General features: G+C 39.7%; 3 protein-coding genes and 1 pseudogene across 8 annotated transcripts; 1 reads left to right on the top strand and 3 right to left on the bottom strand.

Annotated features, from left to right (window-relative positions):
- Positions 1-19: 19 nt before the first annotated feature.
- Positions 20-3,448, bottom strand: LOC104719633 (cyclin-dependent kinase C-2 C-like). Its single transcript, XM_010437588.3, has 9 exons — positions 2,671-3,448; positions 2,292-2,576; positions 1,881-2,198; positions 1,541-1,768; positions 1,356-1,453; positions 1,128-1,236; positions 627-1,043; positions 381-510; positions 20-285 (listed from the first exon to the last, which is right to left on the bottom strand). Exons 1-9 carry the CDS (start codon positions 2,989-2,991, stop codon positions 269-271), a joined length of 1,923 nt encoding a protein of 640 aa, XP_010435890.2. The 5' UTR covers positions 2,992-3,448; the 3' UTR covers positions 20-268.
- A 3,618-nt stretch (positions 3,449-7,066) lies between these two features.
- Positions 7,067-9,941, bottom strand: LOC147937288 (uncharacterized; annotated as a pseudogene).
- A 550-nt stretch (positions 9,942-10,491) lies between these two features.
- On the top strand, positions 10,492-17,070 carry LOC104719636 (putative mitochondrial saccharopine dehydrogenase-like oxidoreductase At5g39410). 6 transcript variants are annotated; one of them, XM_087469680.1, is made up of 14 exons: positions 10,554-11,014; positions 12,280-12,401; positions 12,493-12,537; positions 12,928-13,027; positions 13,134-13,391; positions 13,697-13,823; positions 13,905-13,945; positions 14,063-14,166; positions 14,373-14,483; positions 14,607-14,728; positions 14,924-14,999; positions 15,101-15,445; positions 15,647-15,971; positions 16,107-17,070. In XM_087469680.1, exons 13-14 carry the CDS (start codon positions 15,684-15,686, stop codon positions 16,782-16,784), a joined length of 966 nt encoding a protein of 321 aa, XP_087325806.1. In that variant the 5' UTR covers positions 10,554-11,014; positions 12,280-12,401; positions 12,493-12,537; positions 12,928-13,027; positions 13,134-13,391; positions 13,697-13,823; positions 13,905-13,945; positions 14,063-14,166; positions 14,373-14,483; positions 14,607-14,728; positions 14,924-14,999; positions 15,101-15,445; positions 15,647-15,683; the 3' UTR covers positions 16,785-17,070. The 6 variants fall into 6 exon arrangements, with proteins under 6 accessions (XP_010435892.1, XP_087325806.1, XP_087325809.1 ...); XM_087469679.1 differs by lacking the exon at positions 10,554-11,014 and adding an exon at positions 11,718-12,121; XM_087469681.1 differs by lacking the exons at positions 10,554-11,014; positions 14,607-14,728 and adding an exon at positions 11,718-12,121 and having other exon boundaries at positions 12,467-12,537.
- LOC104719634 (phosphatidylinositol 3,4,5-trisphosphate 3-phosphatase and protein-tyrosine-phosphatase PTEN1) lies at positions 16,896-19,334 on the bottom strand. The gene is made up of 8 exons (XM_087469684.1): positions 19,140-19,334; positions 18,759-19,041; positions 18,496-18,672; positions 18,310-18,423; positions 18,060-18,239; positions 17,729-17,965; positions 17,517-17,618; positions 16,896-17,439 (listed from the first exon to the last, which is right to left on the bottom strand). The coding sequence occupies exons 2-8, from the start codon at positions 19,038-19,040 to the stop codon at positions 17,299-17,301; spliced, it is 1,233 nt and encodes a 410-aa protein (XP_087325810.1). The 5' UTR covers position 19,041; positions 19,140-19,334; the 3' UTR covers positions 16,896-17,298.
- Positions 19,335-21,668: the final 2,334 nt, after the last annotated feature.

Below are 21,668 nucleotides of genomic sequence, written 5' to 3'. Positions count from 1 at the left end.
TTAGAAAAGACAACTTAAATAGGGGGAAAAAGTCATGCTCTTTTTCTTTTTTTTTGATTCCTCTAAAAATGACAAACTTTTTGTTATATACGTAATTGTTTTCCAATTCCTCTATTACATCATATAACGAAGAGGGCTCAGAAACATTTTTGGATATATATATTGGATTCACTTTGTTTTCCGTAATGTTTCTTTTTTTTTTCCTCTCGTTTGTCCAAAAACGATGAAAAGTGGACTTTTTGTCTTCTTGGTAATTTGACTTTTCGGTTTATCTGTCATCTTGTTCTGCAAAACAAAACAAAAAACCAAGTCTGGTTTAGTGAACTTATCTGGTTATTTCCGGTTTAATTGTTTCTGGTTTTATTAGTTTTATCTTTTACCCCTTTGGAAGTGGGATTTTCTGACAGCTTGCCGTATATTACTTTCATTCCTCTGCAAAATCTCATCAATCTTCCCTGATTTAAATATCAACGGTCCTGATATGCTTTGTTTTCCAAATTGTAGATGCTCCTGCAACACCAACCATAATAACAAACATCCAACTTCAAGTATATTATAGATAAATGCATACTCCAATTAAGTTAAATTAATAGAGATTCAATTTTAATAATAAGAAGAGCACTTACTAAGTGTTTCTTTGGAGAATCCTCCTCTCTTTGGCTGAAATCCAAACTAGTACCATCAAGTGATCCGTGACGTTCGCCAATACGGCTAAGTTTACTCTCACTAGGAACCTCCTCGATAATAACATCATCATAGTTGTCTCCTTGGACCTCCCATACTGAGTCATTATCTGGTTTTAGATTCAAAAAAGTGTTCTTGGCAAATGCAACACTTGTTCCGCTCAATTGGCTTCTTGAGCTGGGTTGATAGTAGGTAAGAGTGGAGATATTATCAGGATCTTTCCGTCTTTTCACGGCCCATGAAAAGCCGCTGGCCGGTCCCGTGGTCATTGGGAGGTCAGAGACTTTGTAGTAATTTCCTTGTGTTGTTGTCGTGGCTCGAGATGCCTCATTAGGTATGTTCTTAACCTCAACCGTGTCCTGCACGTTCAAACCTTACTTGAGACTCAAGAAACATAGCTGGAAGAGGATTTTTTTTATAGAGAGCAAGAGAGAAAGAGGGACCTGTCTTATTGGTAACTTAGCGTAATTCTTTGGATCGTATTGTGTTCTATTTGGTCTTTTGTTTTTCCTGCCCACTCCAGAATCTCGCAACTTTAGGTTTGCTCTTTTCCTGCAAAAGAATGTGCAATAACAGTTATATATGAAACATACACAGTTTTGGTAACTTCAGTTCTCATATAAGAGCTTGGAAAATGGAAGAAGCTTCAAAGTCAAGAGAAGAATTCTGACCTGCGCATATCGTCACGATATTTAGCATCCATTTCTTTGTTTGGTGGATATTTAGGCAATGAAGAAGGATCACATGCATAAGGCCTTGTCAAGAAGTACTAAGACCAGATTGAGACGAGTCAGAAAAGATAACTTAAGATGTGAATAGAAAACGAGAAATGTGGAAGTTGAAATCTTGCTTTCACCTCGGAGTTAAGTGCAGAAGAAGCAGTGCCACGCTTGTCAGGTTCCATTGAGAGCAAAGTTTCTAGTAGGAAAACACCACTCGTTGATAACTCTTGGCATCGTTCTCTAAGAGTGGCTTCATAAGTATGTTGTGGTTTGAAGGATGTTGCGTGGGGAAGCTTAGTTCTTTTCCAGAAGCTATCTGGTGGAGATCCACAAAGCTTGTAGATCTTATGCAATTGTTCAATCTGCAAAATCAAAAAAAAAACAAAAAATGGAATAAATAATTAACTATAAAATAAAGTAAAAATTAAAAAAGATTTCAACTCCGAGCCCACCCTTAAGACAATTTGCTTTTACCTCAGTTCTGCCTTTTAGGATTGGTTTCCCCATGAGAATCTCAGCAAAAACACATCCAACACTCCATAAATCGATTGATACTCCATAACTAGTGGATCCCATAAGAAGCTCGGGAGCTCGATACCACAAAGTCACTACACGGCTCGTCAATTGATTTTTGTTCGTAGGTGTTATCACATTTGCTAGCCCAAAGTCTCCAAGCTTTAGAACTCCTTTATTATTCACCAAAATGTTTGATGCCTTAATGTCTCTATGAATTACGCCACGCATATGACAATGCTCTAGTCCCCAAAGTATTTGCTGCATGTAACATTTGATCTTGTATATATACAAGAATCATATTAAATAAAGTATTTCAAAAACTTCATTCCAATATCAGAGAAAAATACACATATTTCGGTTTTGTTGTACCTGTGACTCGGTGAATATGATGTCGGGATTCGAGGATAAGCCGGCAAGATCATGTTCCATATACTCAAAAACAAGGTAAATGCTGCTAGATGCTCGAGACGTGACTATGCCCTCAAGTTTCATGATGTTTGGATGGTTGAGTTTCCGTAAAATTAGAATCTCTCTTGCCATGAACCTAATGCTCTCTGGTTGAAGATTATCAAACTTTACCTTCTTCAAAGCCACCATTTTACCCGTTGCTACTTCCCGTGCTCGAAACACGCTACTATATGTTCCTTGTCCAATCTAACACCGTACCAAACATTATCTATCAAACACATAACCCAAAAAAAAAAAAATGTCATTTGGGTAACTTTCTTGGCAAGAAACCATGTCTTACCTTCTCCAACTTTTGGAAGGCCTCAGCCTTAAGAGGAACCCAACCATGAACAGCCTCAGAGGCAGCGGAGCAAAGCCAAGCAGGCCAACCAGCAGCCGCTTGCTCAGCCTCTAAATTCCTATGAGACAATCCGAGGCTGACACCAGCCCTCAAGTCAGAACCGCTCAATCTCCTTGATTTTCTTGAACGCTTGCTATTGTGACTCGCCTCCAACGAATGATCAATAAGAACTCGACTTGTAGATATCAAGCCGGGCTCAAGGACCGGTGAGGGACTCTGGTCCGTAAAACATGACACATTCTTGGAGCTGATGCAACCCATTTGTTATAGGGAAAAAACTTGTTTCCGGATATGGAAACGGGTCTAATATGGGGGAATTAAACCCCACATTAGGCCAAAAGATTAAATGGGATTGCAAGACACAAAGACACAAAGAAGACGATGATGAAAAAAGGAGAGAACGAGGAACAAAAAATCACATGACAAAATTATTAAAAGTAAAAGGAAACCATTTTTTTTGTTGAATCTTCTTGTGAAAGAGAGGTAAGGGAAGCTGCAAAACACAACCGCATAAACAGCAAGAGAGAGAACTATGAAACCAAAATTGGGTAATATTCTTTTTTTTTTCTTCTCTTTGCAAAAGAGAGAGAGAGAAAGAAAAAGACATATTTAGCTTTGTCACCTGTCTGACAGAGAAAGAGAGAAGACCTAACCGACAGGTTAAAAAGCTAAGAAACAATTAAGGTAGATTAGTTAGTTAATCTATCCCAAGTTGTTCAGATGTCTTAACAAAAATCAGAGTACTTACAAACACTTGATAACATCTTCTATGTACAAAACAACAGAGTTCTCAAAAAGAGATATTTACCAGAAGGTGGGGTTTAAATACTAAAGCAGTACAATGATGATAATTGTTGGTCAGGTGCATTGCCTTAAAGGGTCTTCTTCAGTCAAAAAAGAAAACTTTAATTCATAAAAATTCAGTAGCAGAAAAAGAAATCTATGATTATGCATCTTCCTTGTTTTAAGCTTTTCGTCTTTTACACATAGGTAAATTTCACATACTATTGTGTGGGAGATCAAAATATTTGATTAGCTTTTACTTTTTATAAGTAATCAAAATCATATGAACATACGTGATTGAAACTTTTTACTAGAGCACGTTAGCTGTAATGTCTCTCACACATGGAGAAAGTGATCTGATTGAAATTAAAAGAAGCTAAAAGAAATTGTCATCTTGATCAAAATATTATTTACTTTGTCTGTTTCCCCCTTGTCATTCATTTCAATGATTTCATATACCACAATGGTATAGCATTGCATCATCGACCTTCCTATGTATTGAGAAATTTGGGGATAGTCTTCTATTTGCATCATCCTGCAATAAAGAAAAATATTTCGAATGGCACTAAATATATATTTCATTATGAAAACAAAAAGTGCAGAGAGATATCTAGCAACAAATGATCCTAAACTCATTCATAATGCTGAATCCTCCTGGACCAACTTTCTTTAAGCTCTTAGTTCCCTAGCTAACCGACTGATCAGCTATAGGTGTTGAGCTGCCAACACCGCTATAATCCACTACAAACAACCTAGGATAATTAATGTTATGAGCCAAAGCCTTAGCCCCAGCTCTAGTAGTAACCCCCGTAGTTATAGCTCAAGAACAAAGAGAACAAAAGAATTGAAAGCTTAACTTCCTCTTAACCCAAGCCTCTTTCTAGAGAATTAGGTTAATTTTTTGGAAGATGATTTCTTATTAATCTTTGGATCTCATTATATAGAGCCCTTACAACCGACTTATACTAAATAGAAAAGTAAAAAATACCAAAACCTTAATCTAACCATAAAAGGAAGTATTAATAACCGACTAACAAGAAGCTTTGGGCTTCCTCCTATGATACGTAATACCATATCTCGTATCATTACTTACCTCCTCGACTAGGAGCTTGTCCTCAAGCTCCAATTCTGGATAAGCTTCGAACAACTTTCCCGCCTCTTCCAATGTTGAATCATCAGCCTCATCTTCTGTCCATTGTACCAGCACTTGACGAATCCCTCCCCTCATTCTTGCCCTTAGTAGACGCAATGGTGTTGGCGGAACTACACGACCGTGAAGAAGTGGAGGTAAGGTCGCAGCATCAGTGGGACGTTCTCCCTTATGCTTCTTGAGTAATGAAACATGGAAAACATCATGAATCTTTGTCCCTTTGGGTAACTGTAGTTGATAAGAAACAGAACCAATGCGAGCAAGGACTTCAAATGGACCATAGTATTTTGGAGACAGCTTGGTAAAAGCTTCTTTGGATACTGTCAATTGGCGATATGGCTGAATCCGTAGCCACACCCAATCCCCAATATGGAACTCAAGGAGCCTATGATGCTTATCATACGAGAGTTTCATACGCTGTTGAGCCTCTAGCAACCGTTCGCGAGCTAGGACGAGAAACTCATCACGCTGTGCTAAGGCCACATCAACAGCGTCCACACGCGAACTCCCTGCAGAGTAGTCCAAAAGTTTTGGAGGTTCTCGTCCATAAACAACATGAAACGGTGTTGCCTTGAGACCTGAGTGGAACGATGTGTTGTAACAATATTCAACCCAAGGAAGCCAAGAAAGACATTTTGACGGAGAGTCTCCCATGAGACAACGAAGATACATCTCCAAGGTTTGGTTAACAATCTCTGTTTGCCCGTCGGACTGACGCCGGTAAGCGGTGGTGAAACAGAGATCTGTCCCCAGCAACTTAAACAACTCTCGCCAAAATAGACTTCGAAAGATTTTATCACGGTGTGTCACTATCGATTCTGGAATCCCATGAAGGCGAACAATATCACGAAAGAAAGCTTGGGCCATCGAGCCTGCTGTGTAGGGATGACTTAAAGCGATGAAATGTGCATATTTGGAGAACCTATCAACAACCACAAGAATGACCGTCTTGCCATTGACCTTTGGTAAGGCCTCAATGAAATCCATAAAAATATCAGACCAAACCTGGGTTGCAACTTGCAACGGTTGTAGTAATCCTGCAGGCTGCAAAGTCTCTCACTTGTTTTTCTGGCAAACCTGACAATCTCCAACAAAGTCTTGTACCGTCTTTTTCCAACCTTTCCAATAGAAATCCCGTCTCATATGGTCCATTGTTTTTTGGACACCTTCATGACCAAAATTATGGAATCCAGACACTACCTCAAGGACCAAGTCAGATTCAGATGCAAGGTAAGCGCGATCTTTATGAAAAATCAATCCATCACACACCGCCCAAGCATGTGGCATCTCTCCCCGAATAATTTGGTCGCGAAGCTTGGCTAGCGCCTCTGTTTTTTCCACCTCCGTACGCAGTCTCGCGAAGATCCCTTTACTTGAATTGCTGATCGCACTAATAGCACACACAGTCTCTTGTTCTTCCTCATCTCGTCGAGATAAGGCATCAGCCACCTAATTAGTCATTCCAGCACGAAATTCAACCCGGAAATCAAACCCTAATAGCTTGCTTACCCAATGTATTTGTGGTGTTGTTGACAATCGTTGCTCCAAAATGAACTTAAGGTTGTAGTGGTCAGTGCGGATTAAGAAATGACGTCCCCACAAGTATGGCCGCCAATGAATCACCGCTTTAGCTAGTCCGATCAATTCACGCTCGTATGCGGCAAGCTTCATATGTCTCTCAGCCAACTTGCGACTAAAAAATGCTACCGGGTGATCATGTTGATGTAAACCCGCGCCAATCCCACTACCTGACGCATCACACTCCACTACAAACTTCCTAGTGAAATCAGGTAGTGCTAGAACCGGCGATTCAGATAGTGCCTTTTTCAAGGATGGGAAAGCTGCTTCTGCTTCGCTATTCCAAAGAAAACCAGTTCTACGAAGTATGCTGGTCAATGGGGTTGCAAGTATGCCATAACCGCTGATGAACTTGCGGTAGTACCCAGAGAGTCCCAAAAACCCACGAACCGCTCTTGTCAATGTTGGAGTTGGCCATTCTTTGATAGCAGTGATTTTCGCGTTATCGACTTTGATACCCTCTCCTGTGATGACATGTCCCAAATAACCAACTTCTTTCTGTCCAAACGAGCACTTGGCATGTTTCAACAAAAACTTATGCTCTCGTAAACGCCCAAAAACCCATCTCACATGTCTTAAATGGTCAGCCCATGAAGCACTATAAACAAGTATATCATCAAAAAAAACAAGAACAAATTTTCGAAGAACTTCCTGAAATACCGAATTCATGAGACTTTGAAACGTTGAAGGTGCATTGGAGAGTCCGAAAGGCATAACCAAAAATTCATAATGCCCATGATGTGTTTGAAATGCCGTTTTCTCGATGTCATCGTCTAACATGCGAACTTGATGATAGCCAGAAGCTAAATCAAGTTTAGTGTAATATCAAGCCCCATATAGCTCATCAAGAAGCTCATCGACCACCGGGATGGGGAACTTATTTTTGATCGTCACCTTATTAAGATCTCTATAATCAATGCAAAACCTCCACGAATTATCTGCCTTTTTCACCAGCAACACCGGCGAAGAGAAGGGTGAAGTACTAGGTCGAATCACCCCGTGTCGCAACATGTCCCTACATTGACGCTCTATTTCGTCTTTTAACAAGTGCGGGTACCGATAAGGACACACAGCCACCGGGTTTGCTCCTTGAACAAGACGAATCCGATGGTCACAATCTCGCTGCGGTGGCAAACTAGAGGGTTTTGCAAACAAGTCTTCATACTCAGCTAGCAACCCTCCCAGCTCCTTGTAACCTCTTCTTTCTTTCCTAAGAAGCCATTAGTCGTGAAGATCTCTTCCTCTGCCTCAAACCAGTTTTCAAGAGTTCCACTATCATTCTCAATGGCATTGAGAACTACCCCTTGCTTTTCTTTTTGGTGACCTTCTCTTTGCCATTTAACAAGATTATTATTGTGTTCAAACTCAATGGTCCGAGCTGGTCCATCCCAAACGACACGTCCACGTGCATTAAGCCAACGAATTCCCAACACGACATCAAAACCGCCTAGGGGTATTGCAAAATAATCTGCCGTGAATTGGTGTCCTTGTATCTCCATCACAAGACCCTTGCAAAACCCATCAACTTGACACCTTCAACCATCAGCCATGGAGACTGATCGTCCGGGACGTCGGAGTATTGGAATTCCCAAATCTTCAGCCACACTAATTTTAATGAAGCTATGTATGCTACCCGTGTCCAATAATGTCCAACTAGATCCATTGGCGATTTTAGCATTCACTTGAAATGTGCTTCATGTTTCCTCCCCTTTCATAGCATGAAGAGAGACCTCCATCTCCTCCTCTTCAGACTCATCCCCTGAATCTTCGTCATCGTCAATCATCTTGATGTGAAATAAAATCGGTTGACATTTATGTCCAGGAGTGAAAATCTCGTCACAATTAAAGCAAAGTCCCTTCTCTCTTCTCTCTGCCATCTCTGAACTTGTCAAACGCTTGTAGGCTTTCTTTTTCAGCAAGTTCTTTGATCCTTCCTGCTTGGAGACTACATCCACAGCTTCCACCTCTTTGGTTAATGGACATCCTTGGTTCTCCATAGCGCTAACTCGAGTCATAGGTCTCGTATAGTGTGTGGGCGGAGCTAAGTGTCCTCCAAAGGTTCTAATCTTCTTTTCACCTCAATCTTATACTCATTGTCTCTTTCATATTCCATGGCTTCGAAGATTGTTTCTGGGCGAAGATACTCTACCTCTTTATGCAGGCTGTCTGTCAAGCCGGCACAAAATTGCCATAATTGTTTATCCCCAAACAACTTTGTTTGTCGTCCCAAACATTCTTCGAACTGGTTACAATACTCGTCCACCGTTCCCGTATGTCTTAGATTGCACAATTCGCCCACCGGGTTCACCGAATCTGCCTTGCCAAACCTACTTTTGCAGATTCTTTTGAACTCAGCCCATCCAAGACGATGCTGGATCAGCCTCCGCAGGTTTTGATGCCAATGATAGGCTTGTCCTGTTAATACAAAAGTCGCTTGCCTCACTTTAGCATCTTCATTGTAAATCCTCTGATCCTCAAAGTAATCCTCACACTTTTGAATCCACTCCATGGCGTTGGTGGAGCCATCGTACGCTGGAAATTCAATCTTGGACAGCACCACTATATATCCAACAGAACCAGACCTGTCTCCTAAGCCCTTCCTCGGCTCAAATTTTCCTTTGGTCCCCAGTTCCTCTGTTTCACGGTGATCTCCATGCGGAGAATCATAATAAGGATCTCCAGTTACTCCCCCTATCTGCTGCACGTTCCAATCTCCTCCACCATCAGACCTACGGTGGCCCCGTTCTCCTCCTCCTGTACGTCGTGACCATGGTCCTGCAGAGTAGGTTTGTTGTTGGACATGGTTAACAACCTTTTTGGACGATGAACTGATTCCTTCTTTTCCCTTCCCTTTCTGAAAGGTTGTAGTCAGATTATCACCCGACGTAGGTTGTGGAGATGTCTGCCCCTCCAAGCCTATTCTTGACCCCCTTGTTCTTTTCGGACTGAATCTTCCACGACCACGTTCTGCTCCCGTAGCTCTTCTTGAGTAGCCACTGTGTTGGCTATTGCCGCTTGTTGAATGGTTACAGTCTTTTGAAGAGATTCCACAATCTCGCTCATCGGGTCCAGTCCCTCATAGATGTCTCTCTTAACATCATCAATCTTCGTATTCATACGCTCCATCTGCTCTGTCAACTTTGCGAGCTGTTCCACAATATGATTGTTCTCACCCATTGAATCAGTCGGCTCTGATACAAAAATTTTATGAGCCAAAGCCTTAGCCCCAGCTCTAGTAGTAACCCCCGTAATTATAGCTCAAGAACAAAGAGAACAAAAGAATTGAAAGCTTAACTTCCTCTTAACATAAGCCTCTTTCTAGAGAATTAGGTTAATTGTTTGGAAGATGATTTCTTATTAATCTTTGGATCTCATTATATAGAGCCCTTACAACCGACTTATGCTAAATAGAAAAGTAAAAATACCAAAACCTTAATCTAACCATAAAAGGAAGTATTAATAACCGACTAACAAGAAGCTTTGGGCTTCCTCCTATGATACGTAATACCATATCTCGTATCAATTAATTACAATGGTCTTGCGTTATACTAAGACATTAACACAAGGCTTATCAATTTACACTCGTCGCTCCCCGATGATATATACTAGTATCTAAAGGGATTATAAACCAACCTTGGTGATACACTTTTCCGGTTTTATCTTCCCCGAGCACAACTTGCTTTGAAAATGTCTCTAACATTCTCATATCGATCTTATAAAAAAGTCCGGTTACCAACACAAAAAAAAAAACTGAAGCACAGATTCTCTGTTAAATTTGGGTTTATTTTGGATTTCCAACTAAAAACCAATTGGTAATTAGCAGATTGACCCTAACTCTTTATATATTAATGATAGTCTCATTAAATATCAGATGTAGGACTTGGTTTGTATCCCAACATTCTCAACTACTTATTTTTTTTATAAAAAATAAAAGAAATGCAAATTTTGTTAGTTTTATCAAGCGATTAAAAGAAACACAACAATGGAGGGAACATAGACACTTGGAGCTTAGAGAGCTTGGTTACACAAGTTTGTCAGTTTTCACTTTACATAGCTTCACTGCGTGCCGTTTTTATTCTCAAAAATTTAAGACACCGTGTAGTTCTGGTAATATAAGCAGAAACGGCGTGAAGTGTTCTTACCCTCTAAATCGGCTTACAATCATTAGAATTTAGAAACAGCAAACATGAATGAATGAATTACGTCACACATGATTTACGCCAATCATATCAAATCACAAATTATTATGCTTCAATTTCGTTTATTTTAGATTTATTACTTAAGATATGTTTACACATTGACGTGTAACAATGACCTGTAACGTCGTCGATGTCGGTGAACACAAAGCTCCATAAGACGAATATTGTAAATATCTATCTCAAAGCCAAAACCTTTCACCGTCTCCGAATCCCAAAATCCGATCACGATGAACCCAACCCAAAAACCCGACCCGGTTTACGATATCGTCATACTCGGAGCATCCGGGTTCACCAGTAAATACGTCGTCAGGGAAGCTCTCAAGTTCCTTCAAACACCGTCTTCTCCGTTAAAGTCTCTAGCTTTAGCAGGTCGTAACTCGACCCGGTTAACCCAATCACTCCAATGGGCCGCACGCCCGAACCCGCCTCCTTCCTCTGTCGCTATCCTCACTACTGATACATCTGACCCGGATTCACTTCGTCGTCTCTGTACACAAACCAAACTCATCCTTAACTGTGTTGGACCTTTCCGTATCCATGGCGATCCCGTCGTCTCCGCTTGTGCTGATTCAGGGTATAGATTTTTCTCGGGATTAGTTTAGTGTGTTAAAATTGTTCGAAGTTACGTTGTTGCAGCCTCTCTCTTTTTTCTTAAAACTTTTTCCTTATCTTGTTCATTATGCAACTTACAACATATTTATACTTAGGTTAATGTTTAACCTATAGTTTGCAACAACACTAAACCCAATACTTAATGGACTTGATTAACACAATAGCCCAATGGCCTTTATCCCTTAACAACAACAAAAATCTTCTCTTCCTCTTCTCCCTCAGTCTCGTGGCTCCTTCTTCTCCAATCTAAAGACTCTTCTGATTCTTTCTTCTTCTCTTTGTGAATCTTGTTACTCTTTCTCTCTTTCAAGTTTCAGCATTAATCAAGGTTTGATTCAAACACTCTCTTTCAAACCTTTGATTAATCCCCAAATTCAAAATTGATTTTTGGATTCTCATCTCTCCATTATGCTTTAAGTTGCTTTCTTTTATCTGTCTAGATGTTCCTTTTACAGCATCTGCGTAACTCATCGGCAACATCCCCATCTTCTTTATTGGATTATGCTCAATGAGGTCTCCCTCTTTTTCCATATCCCTTTCTTTCTCTGCCTTGTTCTTGATCTCGATTGCTCTCTGTTTTTCTTCACTCCTTCTGCTCTGTTTCAGTTTGTTCATATGCAACTTTTTATCAACCTGAGAAACTTGTGCCATGTGCATATCTGCAGTGACTTTCCTGGTGGGATTTTGCGTAACTCCGAGTTTCGATCTAAGCTCCTCAAACCTCTTAGTTCCCAGAGGCTTAGTGAGGATGTCAGCGATTTGTTCCTCGCCACTGCAGTATCTCAAGTTGATCACTCCTTCTTTTTCAGCTTCTCGAACCACATGATACCGTATTTGGATATGTTTCGTCCTCCGGTGTTGAACTGGATTTCTACCAATTGCAATTGCAGATGTATTGTCGCAGTATATTGGCACAGTCTTGGTAGTGTCAACTCTCATTTCTCCCGGCAATCGTTACCATACTGCATGATTAGTGGCTGAGCACAACGCCATATACTCTGTTTCTGCTGTAGATTGTGCAATAGTGTCTTGTTTTTGTGTTTGCCATGTGAACATAACGCTACCCAAGGTAAAACACATACTTGTAGTAATTCGCATGTCTTCTCTGCATCCTGCCCAGTCAGAGTCAGAGAATCCAACCAACTCTACTTGATTGGTCTCATTGAAATTCAATCCATAGTCTATAGTACCTTGTATGTACCTTAACACCCGTTTTGCTTCTTGTAGGTTTTGTTCAGTAGGTTGAGACAAGCTTCTGGACAAGTACGATGCAGCAAAGGCAAGATCAGGTCTTGTTGCTGCAAGATACAAAAGTCCACCAATCATGCTTCGATACAGTCTTGGATTAGGTAGGATTTCACTTTCCTCTTGATTTTTCCCTTGAGGTGTTAGAGGTGTGCTCACAGGGTTGCAGCTGCTCATTCCAAATTTTTCCAACAGCTGCTTAGCATACTTCCTTTGGCTTAAAAACACTCCGTCTTCGGTGTAAGTAATCTCAAACCCAAGAAAGTACTTGAGTTTTCTCAGATCAGTCATTTCAAAAGTTTTCTTCAGATTCTCTTTGAACTGGTTGATCATCTTCTCACTGCTCCTTGTAATGATAAGATCATCAACATATAGGCTAATAATCATAATTTCACCTTCACATTCTTTTGTGTACATTGCTGCATCACAATCACTTCTCTTGCATCCTTGTGACATGAAGTAATAGTCTATCTTACTGTACTAAGCTCTTTGTGCTTGCTTTAATCCATATAGGGCTTTCTTTAGCTTGTAAACCATGTTCTCTATCTCAAACCCTGGTGGTTGTTCAACATAGACCTCTTCTGTGATCTCTCTATTAAGGAATGCTGACTTAACATCCATTTGGTGTAGGTTCCACTTATTTTGGGAGGCTAAGGCTATTAGAGTTCTGATTGTGTCGTGTCTGGATACTGGGGCAAACGTTTCACCATAATCTTCTCTATAAGTTTGAGTAAACCCCCTGGCCACCAATCTTGCTTTCAGTGTTTGAATCTCACCACTCTCATTTGTTTTCACTTTATATATCCATTTCACTGAAATCACTTTCTTGCCTTCAGGTAACCTTACCAGCTCCCAAGTCTCATTCTTGTTGATGATGTAGATTTCATCATCCATTGCAATTTTCCATTCTTTGCTGTTTATAGCGTCTTCAAATGTGGACGGCTCCTCCCAGATTAGATAGCATGCTTCTGCAACATGATTTGCGTTTTCCCCTTGTTCTTTTGTTTCATTATATATATCATCCAATCTTCTAACCTTGTGAACGACTCGAGAAGAGCTCCCAGGTTCAGTTTCTCCTCCACTTAACTGAAAAGGTATAGGACTTATACCTTGTCTTTCATCTCTGAAATTTGTTCTAGCTTCTGGACTAGTTTCATTTCTCTTTTGTATTTCCACATTTGTTTTCTGAGATGGGCTGACCTTACTGAGAGATCTCTCAGTTCTCTCATTTACTTCTTCTTGAGTTTTCCAATTCCAACTCTTGTTTTGTTCAAACACCACATCTCTTGAAACTTCTATTCTCTTTGTACTTAGGACATACACCCTGTAACCCTTACTTATGGTCTATATCCCATAAACACAGCCTTCTCTGACCTGTCATCTAGTTTTCTTCTTCTAGCTGCAGGTATCCACACATGACAAACGCAGCCAAATACCTTAAGGTGACCAACTGAGGGTTTGTGACCACTCCAGACTTCAAGTGGTGTTTTTGTGTTTAATGCCTTGGTGGGGAGTCGGTTCTGAAGGTAAGTTGCTATAAATATTGCTTCAGCCCAGAAATCATCTGGCATTTCTTTGTCTTTTAACATGCTTCTTGCCATGTCCAGCAAGGTCCTGTTTCTACGTTCAGCAACTCCGTTCTGCTGTGGTGAGTAAGCCACAGTGAACTGCCTCTCTATTCCATTCTCTTCTAAGAATCTTGTGAATTGCTCTGACTTGAATTCTCCCCCTCTATCTGACCTGAGTTTCTTTATTCGTTTGCCAGTTTGAGTTTCCACGAGGCTCTTAAATTTCCTGAAAGTTGCAAGTGTGTCTGATTTCAACCGTAGAAAATATACCCACAACATATGCGAGAAGTCATCTGTAAAAGTAAGTATATACATGCTTCCATTACATGATGGGGTTTGCATTGGTCCACATATGTCTGTGTGAATCAAGTCTAACACTTCTTTACTTTTTGTTTCTGAGATCCTAGGAAATTCTTCTCTGCATTGTTTACCTTTAACACATGCTTCACAAACCTCTTGAATCACCTTGAAGTTTGGTAGACCTTTGACCATTTGATTTGTTTGCAGGTTCTTTAAATTGTGAAAACCAGAGTGTCCGAGCCTTTTATGCCATAACTCAGACAAGTTTTCTTCTTTGGCCATCCTTACACTCTCTTCAGCTAACTGCATACGCAACAAGTAAGCATTTCTTACACTCTCTACTTCTGCAATCTTGTCTCCTCCTTGATTGTGGATTATACATTTGTTTTCTACAAACACAACCTTATACCCATTTCTTGTCATCTGTGGAACACTTAACAGATTTTTATCTATCTTCGGGACAAGAAAAACATCCTTGATAACCCTTACTCCCTTCTTGGTCATCACTTCTATGTTTCCCTTCCCTGCAGTCATTATTCTTGCCCCATTTCCAATCCTAATGGGTACTTGAACAGATTTGTCTATTGTAGTAAACAATCTCTCTTCCTTGGTCATATGGTTGGTAGCACCACTGTCTATTAACCAGATTTCATCACAGCTTGTATGATCCACTACATGGGCTGCACTAAATAGACCAGTCTCCTCTTCTAATTGTTGTTGTGTTTGCCTTTTCTGGCATTCTCTCTTGATGTGGCCAGGTTCTCCACACGCAAAACAACCTCTCCTTGGTCTAAATTGCTTACTAAAGAACTGAGATTCATAATTTTGTAGAAGGTAACACTCACCTTCCTTGTGGTTGCTCTTCTTACAAATTTTGCAGTGTCTTCTCACTTCATTCATCTTCCTTGACATTTGTTCCATTCAACTTTTTGTAGATTTCTGTTCACCGGGATTGACCGAGCTCTGATACCATGTTCGAAGTTACGTTGTTGCAGCCTCTCTCTTTTCTTAAAACTTTTTCCTTATCTTGTTAATGTTTATACTTAGGTTAATGTTTAACCTATAGTTTGCAACAACACTAAACCCAACACTTAATGGGCTTGATTAACACAATAGCCCAATGGCATTTATCCCTTAACAACAACAAAAGTCTTCTCTTCCTCTTCTCCCTCAGTCTCGTGGCTCGTTCTTCTCCAATCTAAGGACTCTTCTGATTCTTTCTTCTTCTCTTTGTGAATCTTGTTACTCTTTCTCTCTTTCAAGTTTCAGCATTAATCAAGGTTTGATTCCAACAAAAGTTTGATGCATTTATGAAGTTTTGGTTCAGTGTTTAAGTAAAGATCAAATCTTTAAGCTTTTGTGATCTTGAGTTCTTGAAAAATTATAAGCTTCTTGTTAAGTTTTATCTCTGATTAGGTTTAAGGAACGATTAAGATTGTAGCTTGATGATAAAGGTGTAATCTTGTTAAGTTTGTTTATAGGTGTGATTATTTGGATATAAGTGGTGAACCTGAGTTCATGGAGAGGATGGAAGCTAGTTACCATGAAAGAGCTGAAGAAACTGGCTCGTTAATCGTTTCTGCTTGTGGTTTGGATTCGATTCCTGCTGGATTGGGTCTTCTCTTTAATGCCAAACAATGGGAAACTCCATCGGTTCCTAACCAGATTGAAGCGTATCTCAGCTTGGAGTCTGACAAAAGAATTGCTGGAAACTTTGGGACTTATGAGTCTGCGGTTTTAGGTGTAGCTAACGCGGATAAGCTTAAAGAACTGAGACGTTCAAGACCAAGAAGGCCAAGACCATCGGTAAGTAATGCATATAACGTAATGTGACATTGAATCAATTCTCCTTGTTTCTTTAGTTAGGGTTGATTAAGGTTGTTATGTACATTCGTTGTTAGTAGGCTTTGGCTTGTATTGAACTTTGGAATGTATTTGCAGATTCATGGTCCTCCAGCTAGAGGACCAACACTAGAAAACCAGAAAAAGATTGGTCTTTGGGCTTTAAATTTACCTTCAGCTGATGCAGTAGTTGTTCGTAGAACTCTCACAACTCTAATAGAGAAACCACATGGACTTCAGGGGCTTAACGAAAGTCCTGAGCATATACAAAAGAGAGAAGCATTCTGGTCATCGATCAAGCCAGCTCACTTCGGTGTAAAGATAACATCCAAATCTCTCTTTGGGATATTCCGTTATGTTACACTTGGAGTGTCCCTTGGTCTACTTTCCAAGTTCTCCTTTGGAAGATGGCTTCTTTTAAAGTTTCCTTCAGTTTTTAGCCTTGGTTGGTTCCAAAAGAAGGGTCCAAGTGAAGAAGAGGTAGAAAGCGCTACGTTTAAGATGTGGTTCATTGGTCGTGGGTACAGCGAAGAGAGCTTAGCTTCACAAGGAAACACAAAGCCTGACATGGAAATTATTACAAGAATTTCAGGACCTGAGATTGGGTATATAACCACTCCGATAACACTTGTTCAATGCGGTTTGATAATCTTGGGCCAGCGCGAAAGCCTAGTTAAAGGAGGAGTCTACACACCAGGCATTGTCTTCGGATCAACTGATATCCAGCAGCGACTTGAAGACAATGGCATATCCTTTGAGGTGGTTTCAAAGAGCTAGACTCAAGCATAAAAAGAGATCTTTCTCCTGCTTTTCTATTCTGTTTTTTAGTTGTTATGTTTCTCCATCTAATTAGCTCGAGTTGGAGCGTCAAAGTCACAGTGAAGACAGTTTGATGGTAAGTTGTATTGCAGTTATAATAAAACCGTTTACTTAACTTTTGCTATGAAAGATATGTACTCAAACCAGAGTGTCTGGTTCTTAAACTGGAAACAGACCGTCCTTATGAAAAAATGGATGCTAAGAGAATCCCATAAATCATATTACTGTCTATCATTTACCAAAACTGCAGTCCCTGCTACCAAAAAGAAAAATACATTGTAGAGAAAGTGGTTCTTTTGCTGATTTTGTTTGATAATTTCCCGTTTGCCTCTGCATTTGTACATGGAAAACTCTGTTTTCAGCCTTTGTCTAGGTATCAGCTGATCTATCCAGGCCTCTTTTGTAGCTGACTGAAGTCTTGAATCCAAATGAGCTTCAACGGATTCGATCTTGAGTGAGCTGAAAATGAGGCTTAAGAAATAGAAAGGTCATCGCGGGAACGAAACTTCTCGAATTTTGAATTAGCTGGGCCAAAGAGTAACTCCAAGCTAAAATCAGGACCAGATATCGATCTTCCGTTACCACCAACTTTGTCTAGCTCTCCTATGGAAAACTGCAGGAGCAAGAAATGGCCATTGATACAAATGTCAAGAGAGAGAGCATTTGCTTGAAAGAATTCTATAATTTTACCTGAAGCAAGCCATTGGTTATAAAAGCTGTGTTGAAGCAAGTATAAAAAAGGCGGCTTCCAATCATTTTCTGGTAGAATGTGATGCGTATGTCTCCACTCAACTGTCCAAAAGAATCATATTATTAACGTATCAATATCTTGTCAAAAAGACATGTCCGAAGAAGATTTTTTTTTTTTTTTTTTTTTTTTTTTTTTTTGTTTTAAGACTTACTCTCACAGGTTTGTCAAAGTAAAAATCAAGACATGTTTTCTCGTCGATGATGGAACTCTCTGTATCCATTTGAACAACAAGACGTGGCTCTTCTCCATCTGTTACTTCCTCATCCTCTTCTGGATTCACATGAGATATATAATACCGTGGACTCGAGCTTCTACAATACCCTTTCTTGAATTGTCTACAGCAACCTCTTGCAAGTTCTACAGATGGTCTATACATCTCATTTGGAACCTAACATCAGAAACAGAGTTTGCTTTGCATCAATGTTTATATTATTTATCAAACAGAATCTGCAAATGCATCAAAAGTGTATATATATCATTACCTCTTGAAGTTCTGAGACCACAAAGAAGACGGAGTCAACGTTAGCTGTATCATAAAGTCTAATCCTCAGCAACTCTCTGCTATCTTCTTGAGGTAATTTAACCTCCGGAGGTCCCTTTTTACCAAACGAAAGTAAATCTGACCAATATTTCACATAACGACGTTGGCTTGGTATTGAGACCTGTCATGGTACCGTGTTAATCAAGAAAATCTTAATTCTCTATTAATCCATAGCTAAATTAAGGACTTACCCCATTATTGTTTGTAGTTCTTCTGCTTGCATACATCTCAAGAGCGTCTTCAGCTGACATTCCACCATAAACAAGGTAGGCCGATACCATTAACCCTGTTCTGCCTTTTCCTGCCTGCAAAATGTACATTAGAATCTGATTTTTTAACAATGTGGAAGAAACCAGGTTTTGATTTTGAGAAAATACCATGCAATGAATAACAGCGATGTTCTTGGGATCTAATGCTATCCAAGAATAAACACTTTCGCAGAAAATTTGGATCATTTTGAGAGATGGAACATGATTGTCATCGAATGGGAATCGTTCCACGCGGCCATAAAAGTTTTCTGGATCATAAGATTCCTCTATGCATAAATTGTAGACCTGCATGCAGCATTGAAAAATGTTTAGAAAAAGATTGATTTATGTGTTGCTTTGATTGTTTTGATTGATCAATTGTGTTATTTCACCTTATAGTGATCAGGGTGTCGCATATCGAGCACGGACTTGACTTGCCAAAGAGGGTTTCTATAAACTGCTCTCATTCGTTCAGCAGGAAAAGACATTGCCAACAATTTGTCAGAAATGTAAGACATGTCAAGATCATATCCGCCGATGATTAACCGTCTTCTTTTCTTGGACACCAAGTTACGTAGGTAAGAACTTGTGGTAAGGTAAGTCAGAATATGAACCCTCGTTAGTTCTAGAGTTGATTTCTCTTTTACAGGCCCTCTTGAGAGCTTGAGACCCATTCTGCAAAAAGGAACATATAAATTAGGTAAAGGCACCGTACGCTGCAAGAAAAGTGAAAAGGGTTTGTAGATTTGAGATTATCAAAGGGTTTATTATACCTGGAGAATTATTGATCATGAAGTTGAGGAAGGGATTTTTTTTTTCAGGTTCCCAAATTGAGGGAATTGGGAACCCGAGAAAGAAGAAGATGTAGCGAGGTAATACAAAACGAAAAGCTTTCAATTATTTTGGTGAAAATGGGTTTTGTTACCTGAACAGAGATAATGCTTCATTCATAGATGAACAACAACGGTGCAATCCCATTTTTGGAGGTCCTGAAATTTAGCCAAGCTTCCCCTTTAAATTTAGGTCTCTCTCATTCTCTCTCTACCTGTGGCTGTTAGTTTTGGCGGGAATGTAAAATGGGTATATATGAAGAATGATCATTTTGATTCTTCAATTCTTAAGCATTCACCTATCTTTTCTGTAAAGATTGCATTAGTATGAAAAAAAAATCTATAAATATATATATTGCTTTGGTCCTAATATTTCAACCGGAGTTTGTTTTGTATAACTCTACATGATTTTGATAAAGGCATAATGTTGGTGATATTTGAATATTTTTCCCCTAGTTATTTTTTAGAGATCTATAAAAGGAGAGTTGCTATCAATGTTGTTAATATTCAAATTCTTGAATGATGATGATTGTCAATATTGTGTGTGTGTGTTTATTTTGTTCTGACACGGTCATTAGTTAGACTGATGAAAGTGAGCTGCCTGCCTCCATAACCAATCTGTCAACCAAAATGTATCTGTCTCTCGGACAAAATCTTATATCTGGAACCATTCCTCGCGACATCGGGAATCTCAAAAGCCTTCTCTGCTCGTGGAACACGAGTACACGAATACCGGCTTCGTGTAGCTGTGGACGTTTATAGACGCTGGACGTTTATAGCCAATACCATTGATGAATGGTTGAGACTAGTTTTGCAGGTGGGGGAATAAGGTGTTCTGAATTATATCCAAAGGATAGAATGAGAATGGCCGAAGCAGTACGAGTATTGAACTCAATCAGATCTAAGTTCCTCAGTTCCGACACCACTATTACAGAGCTAACTCCTCATAATTAAAACTTTGGAACAATTCATATGTTTAACGAAGTATTTTCATACATTTAAAATCTTTGGAAATATCATATGTTCATACCACTATTATTCTGACATCATTATTATATATACCAGTGTATTACTGTAATTTATTCTGACAAGATTATTGAAATCTATGTACTCTCACCTCCAAGTAGGTACATATATACTACTAATCTCCAGCATTTTATTCATAACACTATATATTACCACTACAAGAAAATACTCAATTTGCGATGGAAAAATATCTAGCAAGTCCCTCGCAAGAAATGTATACATTTCTTGATACTATTTTAGTTCACATGCATGAGACTATCAAAGCCAAAATTTTAGGCTAACAATAATTAGTGACAGAGAAACGGCTTCAAACTCAACTCCCATATCATAAACCATCACAAAACTTTCAAATTTGGGTAACCGTAAAATTTTTTTTACAAGAATGAGTATACCTGATTGCTCAACGTGATTGCGTTTAACTGATTGCTCAATTTTGAAAAGATTATATTTAGAATGTGTAACATCCGCGAACCGAAATCCCTGTTTAGGGGATTGCATCGGTCGATGCATATAGTGCATCGGTCGATGCAGGTTCGGTTTTCTCAGTCGAATTTTAAGTTAAACGCTGCGTTTTGGGTTTAGGGAAAACCCTTAAACTCGAGTTTTGTCTCATTCGGCGAGTTTGGCCGTTTTTAAGAGAAAAAAAAGAGAGAGAAGAGTTCTTGGTGTTCTTGAGTGTTCTTGGGAGATTCTTGGAGTTGGAAGCTGTTTCTGTAGAGATCTGTAGCTGGGATCGTTGTAAGAGCTTCCTAGGAGCGTTTTCTTCCTGTGTTTGGGTCGGATTTCTTCTGTGGCAAAGGTAAGTGCATGACCATGGCTTATCTAAGCTGGAGATTTCTCTGATCTGCTTGTTTATGTGTTGTTAGGCTTGTGAGTATGTTATTTGGGACGTTAGAAAGCTTTCTTGTGGCTTGGGATCGAGTTTTGTGGTTGCAGGAACAAAGATCCGGCGAGAAGCTTCGAGGAAAACGATGCTTGACATGTGCATCGGTCGATGCACTTTGTGCGTTGGTCGATGCAAGTGCAAGGACGGCGCGTAAAACCTAGGATTTTCGTGTTATATCGAGCATGCGTCGGTTGATGCAGTGCGAGTGTCGGTCGATGCAAGTGTAACTAGCATCGGTAGATGTAACCTTGTGTCGGTCGATGCATCCCCAACTGGTGTCGGTCGATGCATGTTGGTGTCGGTCGATGCTGAGTCCTGGTTTGTTATTGTTGATTGTTGATTGTTGGTTGATGGTTAGAGATGTCTCTATTGCTTGTGTGTATAGCCCAGTAGATGGGAGGATTGCCTTACTGAGTGTTTATAAAATACTCATGCATTGCAATTTGTGTTTGTGATGCAGGTAAAGGCAAAGTGTGATCGTGGAGTCAAGGCAATGAAGAGGAGGATGTTCTAGGGACTCGATTGGTTGTTGTCTGACATTGCTAGGTTGCTAGAGTTGG

The sequence above is a fragment of the Camelina sativa genome, chromosome 10, assembly GCF_030686135.1.
Source record: "Camelina sativa cultivar CO46 ecotype springtype chromosome 10, ASM3068613v1".
In the NCBI taxonomy this organism is placed as follows: Eukaryota; Viridiplantae; Streptophyta; class Magnoliopsida; order Brassicales; family Brassicaceae; genus Camelina; species Camelina sativa.
This window is presented reverse-complemented; position numbering and strand designations above follow the sequence as displayed.